The sequence below is a fragment of the Hippocampus guttulatus genome, chromosome 12 (genome assembly GCF_054856545.1).
Source record: "Hippocampus guttulatus isolate MCC_2025c chromosome 12, RoL_Hgut_1.0, whole genome shotgun sequence".
In the NCBI taxonomy this organism is placed as follows: Eukaryota; Metazoa; Chordata; class Actinopteri; order Syngnathiformes; family Syngnathidae; genus Hippocampus; species Hippocampus guttulatus.
This window is the reverse complement of record NC_141272.1, coordinates 2,130,984-2,143,804: the sequence shown is the minus strand read 5'-3', so window position 1 is coordinate 2,143,804 and position 12,821 is coordinate 2,130,984. Positions and strand designations below refer to the sequence as shown.

Below are 12,821 nucleotides of genomic sequence, written 5' to 3'. Positions count from 1 at the left end.
TTTCTTCTTATTTCTTTCTCAACTTTAAAATTGGTCATATTGACCAGTAACACCATTTTTTAGGGCAGGGTTAGCTGCTTTTTTTTAAACTTTTGAATGATTGAGCGCTAGCTAGCTTTATGCTTACCCTCTTAACTCTACCTACCAACACGCATCAAAACTGTTTTCGATACATTTTTTTGTTCGATTAATTATGCGTTACACAATCATCCTGTGTGGCTGTAGAGCTCTTTAGTTGTCGGCGCAGCCTAGTAAATCCCAAGGTAAGTTGTTAGCTTGCTGTTGATCACTCTCCATGGAAGACCTAGCCATCCAACCTGACAAGGCAAGCTACTCGCGTTTGTCATTTGAAGTCCTTGAACTCCTCCTTATCCAAAATGCTAACCTTATGTCCCAAACACGATACCTAGCTCCGGAGCAAGCTAGCTTAGCCTACTACATTTACTTCCCATGTTTTTTATGCAAAAAAAACAAAACAGATAAAGGCGATGAGGCTGAGCAGCCGTCAAGGTATGCAGTTGTCCACATCATGTGAATGTGAATCCATAACAAAAATCAGTGTTATACCCCAAGGTAAGCAATGTATGATCGATACCTTAAAATAACTGTTGTTTTTGCTCACTATTTACCCCAAATCCTAACATTGTGCTACTGTGTTTTTCTTGCTAGCTTTTTTTCCCCTAAATGCTAACATTATGTTACAACTACTTTAGCCGAAGCTGCTAAGTGTGGAGCCAAGTAAGCTGACAAGGCCACTGAGCTGAATGAAGCTTTGCTAATCGGTTAGCTGAGTTAACTGATGCCACAGCTGGTGTGGGTACCGTACTGATTTTGAAGTCGAAAGCTAGCGGTACAGTTACCCTCTGAACCCTGCCACCCAACAAGTGTCACGTTACAACTCAAAGGTCTTTAAGACTTTTCGATGTTGACAAAAGGTTGTCTAAAAATCTAAATCGGTTGCAGTGAGCACTTCCCCTTTGCCGAGATAATCCATCCATTTGAATACCCTAACATTTGTTGCCAATTATTTTGCTGATTCCCAAGCTGTAGCTCAGCAGACCCCAGTTTGAGAAGCACCATTTTAAGAAAATCTCTATCCTACAATTTGCTGTTTCTATCTGTCAAAATGTCAGCTGTGGAAAAATGTCATGACAAACCCACGAATGGTACTGTATCTTCTTTGGGGGAGGTAATAAAGAAAGCTTCTTTTGCGTATACAAACCTTATCTAATCAGTCTAACCTCTCCCTCCTTCGCCTGACAAGACACAGACACGCATTCTGCTTGCTCTTTTTTTAAGGGAGGTTTGTATTGCTTTGTTTAGTTGTTTTTTGTTTTGAAAAAGGCTATGCAAGGCTAGCACGCTTTCACACAGCGTCCGTGTGTCGGCTGACAAGCTCCATCAGGGTTATGCCAGCCTGTACCATCTACCAGTCCACTTCCTGTGAGCTCAAGGCAGCAAAAGGCAGGAATTTCAGCTATGTACAAATGTCATGGTTCAACTATTAAATACGAGGGCGAATCCAGTTAGGGGCGATTACGTAAAAAGGAAAACAAAGATCACAGAAAATCTTGCACAAAGATTCTGTAATCTTCTTTTCACACACAGCAAATCCCCCCAAAATGGCAGCATCAAAGACATTTCTTGCATACAGAGACCACAGAAAACTGGCACATCAAAAATGGCTCTTCCACTAAGATCCCGTAAGATCAAAAGATGCAACATAATACCCACACCCAAAATGTTATTTTCACCTACAAATCCTGAAAAAAAAATGCTGTAAAATGATCGCATCAAACGGATCTTGAGAAACACAAATACTCAAGGAAAGAGCCGATGCCTACAAATTCTACTTGTCATTTGCCATGGCACATTATCAAGGGGGGGAGCTCAGTTGGAGGAGCGGGATGACAGTGGCGGGGGTCTGTGGGGGATAATGAAGCATATCCCCCCAACCCTCCCGCGCACCCACCTCGTGGCTCAGCTAGTTACATTGGGAGGAAATGTCTGCTATTAAGCTGATACGAGCAACGTCCATTTGAGACACTAGACACAGCACTTCTCGACTGTGTGCTCCCCCACCTCATTTTCACTCATTATCGCACTGTAACATGTTTCGTATCGGCAGGCCAGAAAAGTTGACTTCGGCGCCAAATCGAGAGACACGTTGCGGCAAACGCAACGACAAAAAATGGATTTTGAAGACCAGCGCGAGGCTACGAGCAAATTGAGAAGCAGCGCCGGGCTGATAAACAAAATGAGGTATGTGAGTAAACGCACCAGTCACATGACCCCAGACCACCCCAACCCCCCCCCCCCCCCCACACACACACCTCACCCCCATCTCAATGAACATAATCAAGCTCTGAGAGCGCCTGAGCTTTAGCATGACAAAACACAAAGCAGACTTTTCGTTTTACACTGTAAATTGTAGCCTGGGAAAATTTGCAGTATCAAAGACGGCTTCTGGAAAATGACTCCTGCATCAACAACAAAAACAGGCGCGTCAAAGAGAGTCTTTCAAAAAGAACTGGTCTGTTAAGCATACATCCTGGGATTTATTTATTATTTTTTGCATCGAATTTTGTCCTGTCGGAGCATCTGAAATGTGTGGGAAATATTTTGCGAGGCGCGCTTGGACCTCACATGAACATTTAATGACCGTCTTCGCTTGGGGCCTGAGTGAGCTTTAAACGTTCCGCTCCGAGTTTGTGGACAAGCTACGTATTTTCCACTCGGAGGCTCCGCTCACTCGATGACAGTAATCCTTTGGCCGTCCTTAAACCGAGGCGACAGGCCACTGGTGCGACTGATGGCCACACAAAAGACTTGTCAAGGCTCAAAAGTCACCAAAGTGGCCCTGGCGTTTGTCTTGGCCAAGCTAAAAATACCCATCTATACTTTTTTTTTTTTTTGTAGTGACCCTCTTCATTAGAGTGGTGGGTCAGCTGTAGCCTCACCCAGGTGTCTTGGCAAGAGACGCTTCAGACACCCTGAACTCATTATCAGCCAATCACACAGCAAGTATGGACAAGCAAGAATTATCGCTCACATTCATACCCAAAAACATTTCTTCGATTTCAGTGAAAATCAGGGTTTTGGAATGTAGGAGGGGAGAAAAGCTGATTTTGGCGGTTCTTATCCACAAAAATGATCACATCAAAGATCGTTCTTTATCAAAAGTTCTTTCGTGTGTAGATTCCACAGAAATTGTGGGATCAGAGGCAGTCCTTTAATCAAAGGACAGTTACGTTTCCGCAAAGAAGCCACAAAAACTGGTGCATCGATTTTTTTTTTAATTCATAGATCCCACACAAAATTGTGGCACCAAAGGCAGTTCTTTTGCACAAAAAAATATCTTTGTACATATAGAAACCCCCAAAAATAAGAGCATCAAATTCATTTTTTTGTCATGTCTAGATCACACACAAAATTGTGGCGTCAAAGACTGCTTGAACCCACAAAAAAGTGGCGCATTAAATGAATCTTTTTCATTCATTGATCACCCACAAAGTTGTGGCATCTGACACATTTTTACACCAAAAATACCTCAGCAAAGAAGAAAAAAAATATCACAATGGCGGTGGTTCTTTCATGCATGGAAGCCACAAAAAAATTTCACACACACAATGCGGCATCAAAGATTGTACTGTCCTTCAAACTCCAAACCGGAAGACTGGAGGTTCACCTGCTCCATCGAAGCACGAGACAGGAGTAACAAAATTGACCGTGAAATATTCCGCCCTCACTTCCTCCCCACCTACTGTTTGTGTGACTTCCTTCACGAATGTGTGAATGAAAATGACATCGAAGATTAAAAGCGGAAGAGGCCTCGGACAGCTTCTGTTTCTTGGTTGCACGCAGACAAAGTTGGGGAATCTTGATTTAGGAAGATACGGACGCCGTATATATTTGCACTACATCCACAGGCATTCATACTCGGGCGTCGGCCGGGCGCCTAAGGTAAAAGTCCATCAGAACGCGTCGGTTGGCACAGAGAAAAAGAGGGCCCGAAATAGACGCAATAATGACCACTCTGGTCTTTCAAGTGCTTTGTTCGGAACAGGAAGGTGGTGCTCCACCCTTGGCGTGTGTACTTCTCTTTTGCGGCTGAGTCACCACTCGCAACCAGCTCGAGAAAGACGGCCGTCCCGGTCCACGATATTAGGTTCTACTTCAACACACAAGCCTTTGCTGTAGTGTAAAGTATACTATACACTAGTAGTGGGGAAAAAAAACAAAAAAACATTGGTAAGCTAGTTCGACGAGGGCAGGGGGGTCACACTGCGGGCCTCGAGGGCCACTGTCCGACATGTTTCCCTCCTCCAAGACAGTTGATTCAAACGTTCAGGTCATCAGCAAGCTCTGCGGGGGCCTGAGAAGTCATTCCACTAGTGCGCTAAACTGTTCCACTAGTGCGAGTGCATCTTAGGATGGATATCAAGAATATAAGGCGTATTGCTCCAACAGCTCCAACAGCAAAAAAGGAAATATCTCTTCTCCGTGAATTGATGTCACAGATAAAGCTTTTTTTTTTTATGTGATACTTGTCGCCATCCAGTTCTGAAATTGAGGAAATAAAAGTAGCGCGATGTCACAATACGATAAATTGATGATTCGAGTCACTGCAGTTCCTCCTTTTCCTTCTTCAGTTAATGATTCTGCAACACATTGGTTTCTGGGCAAGGAATTCTGCGCGTGGCTCATGAGATCGAATTAATTAGGCCAACCGGTAGCAAATTCATTCTTATTTTACAAAGCGCAAATAGATTTCAATGTATTATTTTACATGTGTAATTTAAAGATTGCATTTGAAAACAAACAAACAAAAAAAAAACCAGGGTGGGCAAATACTGAGTCATATTAATTTTAAAATAAATCCATTTAATTCTTTATTTCCATTATATCTACGTTGTTGTTTTACATATTTGAAATACTGTATTGTAAACTGAGATTTTATTCATTTTTCATTACATTTCGGGTAATAAAAAAAAGCAATTTAAAAAGAGAAAATCAGTTTAGATTTAAAAGATGTAAGTCGAATCAAACAAATCGTTCTACTGAAAAGATTTTTGAGATGCGTATCAAATCGTCTTTTATTGGAGAGGTGCATCACTCCAATAAATGCCACATTTACAGTCGTGACAAATTCATTCATATGGATGGAAATAAGAAACTGATTGCATTCTACCCCGTGGAACTGAGCCATGCCATATCAAATCGAATTGTAATCACACCACATCAAATTGTTCCGCATCCTTGAATCGGATGTCTCAAATCGTCTCTTACTGGAGAGATGCACATTCCCTGACTTGATTCCACTTTCAGAAGTGGCCGTCCCTGTACCTTTGTCCAGTCAAGTCACTGGCCGAGCTTTTCATGTGATAAGACAAAGCAAGGAAGTCGTTTGACTGCCTTCCCTTCCCGTCAGGGGTGCTGATAACAACTGAAAAATCACTACATAAACACGCAATGAATTAATATGCACTTGCAGTGATCTCAAAAGTGTGGCTCCCTCTAGTGGTATGCAAAAGAATCACAGCTTCAGTACAACAATCATGAAATATACATATTTTTTAAATTAATCTGCTAATTAATCATTTGCCAGAATGTTATTCTGCCAAACATAGGAATCGGCATTGTTTTCTTCTGTATTACCCCCCCCCCGAGTGAACAAGGCAAACTCACCAGAAGGAGCAGCACAATGAATTGGATTGCAGCATGAAATGATGATGCACGAACTGTTTTAATTCTTCACATTGTAGTTCATTTTGTTATTACTGCATCGTTTTAATGGCGGACAATAATGGATTGGAATGGAAACAGATGAATGGCATTTGCAATCATTCATTTCAACGTGAAAATATGAAGAATGAATGAAATGATCCCTTTGTGTTTGAGCGTATGTTTATGCAACAGCTGCTAACATCCGGGTGACACCGTGTCACCCTTTTATCCTGACAAAACAGAGAAGCCTTTTCGTCTAAATTGCAGTACATTAAAAGAGAGGTTGCGGTGGGGGTAGGAAGCGGACATGAAAACACGGCGGTGGACTCGGAGTGACGTGACCTCACAAAGACCCCGCTGCTGTGGGAATAATACTTCCTGTACGGCTCCCCCAACCCACCAACAGAAGCCTCCAGATGACCCGAGTGAGTGAACTGGGAGTGGTGAGTGAGTGTGTGTGTGTGCTCGCAGGCGGACGTGCTAGCGACATCAAACGCGAACATGTTCGCAGACAATTTCCCGGCCATTCCTATTTGGCTTGTTGCTGACGAACACAAATGAAAAGTCGGACGAGTTTAGCTGTGAATTACCAATATTTTCATTCAAAATATAAATAACAAAACAGATGCTCGATTTAAAAATGCTTAAAATGTGAATGACTCACATTTTAAATGGCCAATTAACAAGATATAAAACAGGCAGTGCCAGGACAGTGACGTGTGAATTTTTTCACAAATTCAACTAAACAAAATAACACAATGAAACGATTTTAAATAAACTGATACACAATCATTTTTTTAAATGGAGTAGAAATGTGTGTACTTTTTAAAATTACTTTCTCTTACATTAGATCATAAATATTTTACATAAATAATTATAGAAAAAAAATACAAAAGAGGACAAATTTTCCTTCACAGTTTCAGCACTTCCTCCAAATGGCCCATCCAGTCACAGGGAGATTCTTCCTCAAAATCCCTGCGGGGGAGAGATTGATACTGAGCCTCATTTCTAGATCGGGTCACGTTCATCTCTTGTATTGCGTTTCATCGCGCGCGTGCTGGCGACATGGCGCAATTGGAGCAATAAACGCTTACGTGTCGTCGTCATCGGAGCGTGGCCGCAGGCGTTCGTCGTCATCGTCCGCGCCGACTTCCTGTTCGGGGCCGTCTGTGTCGTCGCCCGGGGGCTGAGAGAGGGCACCCGCCAGAGGACTGGCGCCTAATGAAAATATACAGCTTCATAAATGTTTTCTTGTTCACATACATGTCTTAATTTGGTACATTTTGACCTCTGCTAAGCACCAAATGTGAGGTCAGAGGTTATGTCTTGCTTGCCGTCTGCTATTGCCGTTGAGCCATTTAGGTACCGCGGTTACGCTAAAACCACAGACCAGATTTTGTGGAGGGTTGCGCGAGGGCCAATGTAGAAGCCGCAGATGCTGAAAGAGCCGTGGGTGGCAAAAATAAATCCAAATAGTGCATTACCGCCGCCTAGAGGACCGAAGACGTGGCCTACTGAGCAATGGCACGGACCTTCTTTGTGGATCACGAAGGTGCTGAAGCTTGGACTCAGCTCGACTTTCCGCAGAAGATTCAGCAGCCTCTCTGGAGGCTCTCGCCGCCATCTTTTACGCCGCCGGCCCTCCTCGGGAAGGCGTGGCGTAATGTCATCGCTCGACAGGAGGCTGGCGTCGGCCAACATCTGCAGCGCCGTCTCGGAGGGCTCGGCCCACCGCCTTCGAGGGACGGGTGCTCTGTCTTCGCCGTGAAGCTCTGCATCTGCGGTACGGCTCACTGTTAAGTGTCACATTACCTCAAATAAAGGCCGCCCCCCCAATAGATGCCCCATCTTTTGGACGCTAACCTTCCAATGTTGTCTTTTGGATGATGCTTTTCTCCCTCAGATGTTGAAGCACTTTCTTCCCCTCGTCAGGATTCCACCGCCTCCCTCGTTCCTCCACCTCGATCGCCTGTGACATGAAAAATTCCACTTCGGCTGCACAGCCATCTGAACTACCAGCGCGGTGTCACAGGTTACGGGGCTTGCTTGCGACACCACGCCGCGCCGCGGGACGCTTACCTGGGAGGACAGATGCGCTCGCAGCAGTCTGGAGGCGCAGTGAGAGGTCAGGATGGTCCGCAGGGACGGTCGGTCTCGGGGGTCCGTCTTGAACATCTGCTTGAGCAGAAGCCGCAACTCGTGGGGCAGGTGCCCGGGCAACGGGGGGTACGCCCCGCGGCACACTTTCAGGATCAGACACTTCCAGCTGGGCGCCTGGAACTGAACATCGGCCGGGTGAGTTTTTTTTTTTTTTTTAAACGCTTTCCTGTGACTTGGCGACTTTTCACACATTGTTCAGCGCTGCAGAAATATCGCAAACAGTATGTACAGTGCTGCCTTAAGATACATTTTTAATTCATTCCTTGACTCTGCTCGTAATTAATACAACTGCCAACAATCCCTGCCACCCTCCTAAGAAAAAAAACATGTTTTTTCGTGAGAAAGTTGGTGCTCTACAGTACTGCACTTTACAAAACCATGCAATAATGTCATAATTAGAGCGTGAGAATGGTTTTGTCTGTCGACATGTGTTGCACCACTGTATATGTTCAAATATCCAACCTTAAGCCCTATGATGTTTTGCATTGTTTGCATTAAGTACTTTTTAGCCAAAGGTGATGTTAAAAAAAAAACAGACAAACAAACAAAACTTGAAAACCTTTTTTTTTCAGAATTGCTCACTATCTGCCAAAGTCAGTCCTTCTCACTTTGTGGAGGGGCCGACAGCTTGTATCTCAAAAATAAAAACCCTCTTGAGTCACAAACCGGGCAAGAGCCAGATTGATACTGTGAAGGCACCGGTGTAGAGTGAAAGCCAGCATATTCCTGGTTCAGTGTTCATAAATGTACTTTTTTTTTTCTTAACATGTCCTCCAGTAATCACTGAAAGTCACTGATGCTGAGTAGCTTCCAAATAAAATTAGAGACGAGGCAAACTTGTGAATACCAAACCTCCAATATGCGGGAGTTCACACCAATGAAGCAAATGAAACAGGAATGTGAAGGTTGATGTGAGAAGGAGTTACCGGATGTCGCAAGGTGCACAGTTCATACAGGACACAGCCCAGAGACCACACGTCACTGCAAAATACACCACAACACTCATTTCTCAATGTGTGGCTCTCTCTAGTGGCACATAAGAGAAATTAAATGTTTAAACAGTGCATAACCTCATAGTAGCTTCTTTTTTTTTTTACTGTATATTTGTGAAATACAGTTCTGTTGTATTTAATATTAAAGTACGACCCACTTGGACTTTTTTCCCCAAAGCAAACATTTATTTGGATCCAATTTTGTTGCGTCACACCTTTTCATTTATTCATTATTTGATTTTTTTTTTACTTTCCTGTACTACATTAACACAAAACATTGGTCTCTATTAATATTACGATTATTGACAAAACAAAAAAAATCGATACCTCTTATTGTTGTACGGCTTGTTTTCCCAGATCTCCGGGGCGACGTAATACGGTGTCCCAACATACGTACGAGCATACGCCTTTGAACTGCAGTGTGAAAAATAGAATTGTGGTTAATTCTAGGATTGGCCATTGACAAGTAAAGTTGACCAGGATTGGTCATTGACAAGTAAAGTTACCAGTTCAGAACACACGCCGAACCAAAGTCGCCGAGCTTGACTGTGCCGTTACCTGTCAGGAAAATGTTCTGGAAAGAAAAACATTTGAAAACAGTCAATGCTGCGTTGCAAAAATGTCACATTTTTCTAGTTGCCGTCGTCAGTACGCTTCCACTGTTACATTGACAAAAAATAAATAAATAATGACCTTGGACTTGAGATCTCGGTGCAAAATGCGCTTGTCGTGGATATGCTTGGCACCGGCACACATCTGAGCAAACCATTTCAAGATCTAAAGGGGAGGGAAAAAAAGACATTATATTGCATAAGAAACACACTAAAGCAATTCTATAATTTTTTTAAGTGGGGGTGTCCATTACTGAGGTTTATTTTCTATTTATTTATTGGACCATTCGCGTTGGGCTTGGTCCTTCACCAGTGCGAAAGGTAAGCTTTCACTGTGTGTGAACTTAATGAGACCTACATTGTCAATGCAGAACTGCTTGGTTTTCTGTTGCCGGATCCTGTGGAGCATATCTCCGCCGCTGCAGTACTCCATCACAATACACAAGAGGTCATCAGCTGCACAAACATGCATCACATGGAGCACACAAAAAACGGGAAAACTGAGGTATGATTACCTTACAGTGGTGGGGCGCAATGAGCATGCAGCATGGAACATGAGGCAATATCGGAAATTGTTATTTTGTTATTTTATGTTCACTTTTTTGTAAAGCGCTTTGTTACAGCGGCAATTGCTATATAAATAAAGATGTATTGTATATTAGCTACAGAGTGGAACCAGTCGGTATTTTTGCTTTTATTAGACTTTGTATTTTAATCCCACAAGTTTCTGTACTTCTACTAAAGTAGTATGAATATTTTCGCCGCCTACCTTCAAATGCCTCGTGGAAAGCCACAATATTCTCATGCTTCATGGTGGACAACAACACAGCTTCCCTTCTTGACTTCTCCAGTTTGGACGCATTCTACAAACATCGAACAGAAATTCATTTAGATACAGATACAAGGATTTTATAGCACAAAAATACCCAGACGATTATTGTACACAAATACAGTACGTGTTTTTTTGGTATACCTTTGGCAACCGTATTTCCTTGAGCACATACTTCTCCTGAGTATTTTTACTCTGCACTAACAAAGCCCGACCGAAAGACCCTTCACCGATGACCTTGTGCACTGAATAACTCTCCATAGACGTAAATAATGTTAAAGCACAGCATTGAATAATTTCACTGTCGAGAATAAACGGGGTTTGTATTAAATATCTCAGCGATGATTGGCGATTAGTGTTGTTATGCAGCTCACCGCTACTTCCGTGTTGTTGATTACGTCAGATGTGACGTTGCCCCGCTTCTTGCAGCCCGGCCTCAAGATGGCGGAAGAGCATCACTTGTCAGACTCGTCACAACGTCTTAAACCGTCCGCCTGTATGAATTGACAGAGCCCGGATAGCTCAGTCGGTAGAGCATCAGACTTTTAATCTGAGGGTCCAGGGTTCAAGTCCCTGTTCGGGCGGCTCGTTTTTCTTAATCTATAAAGTACAGTATTTAAATACATTAGATAAAACCATTAGTACGAATGATCTCATCATATACTTAAGCGTTAATGTTCAGCAACGTCGTGGCGACGAAAGATGGCTTTGTAGCTACGTAGGTAGCAAAAAGTAATCACACTCTCGATATAAATAGAAGTACAGGTGCTTGTGTAATACGTATCGTAAATGTGGTACACATGGTCTTTACGGATATTTCATTGGCTGGGATAATGAGGGGATGCTTCGAAAATCTGACCCGCCACCCCTGGTCCCCATAAAACAGGGGTGTCCAAAGTTGGTCCTCGGGGGCCGCCGTCCTGCCCGTTTTCCATCTCTCCTGGCTGCAACACACCTGATTCAGTTGGTGGCTCATCAGCCAGCTCTGAAGCAGCATTAGAACGACCCTGATTATTTGAATCAGGTGTGTTGCTTCCGAGAGAGCTGAAAAACAGGCAGGACGGCGGCCCCTGAGGACCGACTTTGGACACCCCTGCCCTAAAAGAAGTCCCCGGACCATAAATGTGTGAGAGCCCCTCTTGTTGAGATGTTTGTGTTTAGGACTCGCATGTAATTAGAGGACTTTTTAATTGTTGGCCGTATTCTTTGTTTAGTCAGCGATTCGGAGAGAATAGATGGGAGGAGTGAAACAAGGCGAAACTCATTATCCCAACACATCAGTGAAGTTGCTTAATGTGTCGTGAATGACACTTAGTGGCCGGATGCAAAGTTCCAATCTCGACTTCCAAGAATCATTTGAGCATGAAAAGGCCGCCGTTTTATGGCTTTCCCGCGACCCGAGAACACCTGTTCATCCCTGCAGTAATAATTTGCTTCATTTTCTTTGCTGCTGGTGCGGCTGTGTATCACTTTACCCTTCAAAGGTTGTTTTCTTCTTTTCTGTAAAGGGGACATGTTCGGCCTTCTTCCAGGCTGGATCAGGAGCCAGCCTTCTTCCAGGCCTGCTTGGCCAGTGGCCAGTCCAGCTTTTGTTATCATGACAACCTGGGGTACAGGTAAGCACCAAATCCTGACATGAATAGCAAAAAATGATAAAACTATACCGTAGTACAATAATTAAATACGGAATTAACCACCAGGGGGCAGTAGAGTGGTTATAAATTCTCTGGTAAGCTGCAGTGATAGTAGTCGTTTTGCAGAGACGATAAAGAAGATATGACTTGTGAGTATCGTTATAGTTTCTCTGTCTGTGTAGCTCATGGTTTTGATTGTTTAAACAACGCAACATCCACAGGAAAAAATGCTTTCCCCGTAACCATTTTTAAGCGGTGGACGCATTTGTTCATAAACTAAGTACGCAGTGTGAATGTAGTGCATGGACACACCATCAAACCCAAAGTGAATAGCGGTCCACAGATGATTTTGAACAACAGATTTTGAATTTTTTTCACAAATGGATATTATTAGGCCGTCTCCAAGTGTGACTCGGGTCCTCCAGTCCTGGAGTAAACCAAGCGTCAAATCGCGGAAGCGTGTGACTTTGACAGCAATGTGTGAGACTGGAAATTTGATCAGATGAAAATCCAGATCTCATTAATTGTTACCATCGGGTATGAACAGGGGGCTTGACTCTCAGACCGAGACTGTTCAAATTCAGATTAATAGAATGATGGATGAGCCTCTGCACGTGGAAACTATGAATCCTTTAGAAAACTTAATTGACATTGACAGTTGACATGTACATTGCTTTTAATATGGAAGCGATGTGAAATTCTGTCTTGAATGACGTATTACGTTTTATGAACTCAAAATTGCTTCACCGTCATCCTTTTTGAGGCCAAATAGATCAGCATTTTTTGGGCTTCACGTTACAGTGCTACCTTAACTTCCGAGTGCCTCAATATTTTCAGTCTTATATGATCTGTAGATTCGTTGATTTTT

General features: G+C 43.2%; 1 protein-coding gene and 1 non-coding gene across 3 annotated transcripts; one reads left to right on the top strand and one right to left on the bottom strand.

Annotated features, from left to right (window-relative positions):
• Nucleotides 1–6,307: 6,307 nt before the first annotated feature.
• nek3 (NIMA related kinase 3) lies at nt 6,308–10,812 on the bottom strand. Of its 2 annotated transcripts, none has more exons than XM_086126266.1 (12): nt 10,694–10,812; nt 10,260–10,353; nt 9,849–9,946; nt 9,573–9,656; nt 9,386–9,453; nt 9,207–9,293; nt 8,814–8,868; nt 7,807–8,007; nt 7,591–7,696; nt 7,260–7,505; nt 6,822–6,945; nt 6,308–6,702 (listed from the first exon to the last, which is right to left on the bottom strand). In XM_086126266.1, exons 2-12 carry the CDS (start codon nt 10,300–10,302, stop codon nt 6,639–6,641), a joined length of 1,176 nt encoding a protein of 391 aa, XP_085982392.1. In that variant the 5' UTR covers nt 10,303–10,353; nt 10,694–10,812; the 3' UTR covers nt 6,308–6,638. The 2 variants fall into 2 exon arrangements, with proteins under 2 accessions (XP_085982392.1, XP_085982391.1); XM_086126265.1 differs by having other exon boundaries at nt 10,464–10,703.
• Nucleotides 10,813–10,830: 18 nt separating this feature from the next.
• On the top strand, nt 10,831–10,903 carry trnak-uuu (transfer RNA lysine (anticodon UUU)). The gene has a single exon. It is a non-coding gene; the product is annotated as a tRNA-Lys (tRNA).
• Nucleotides 10,904–12,821: the final 1,918 nt, after the last annotated feature.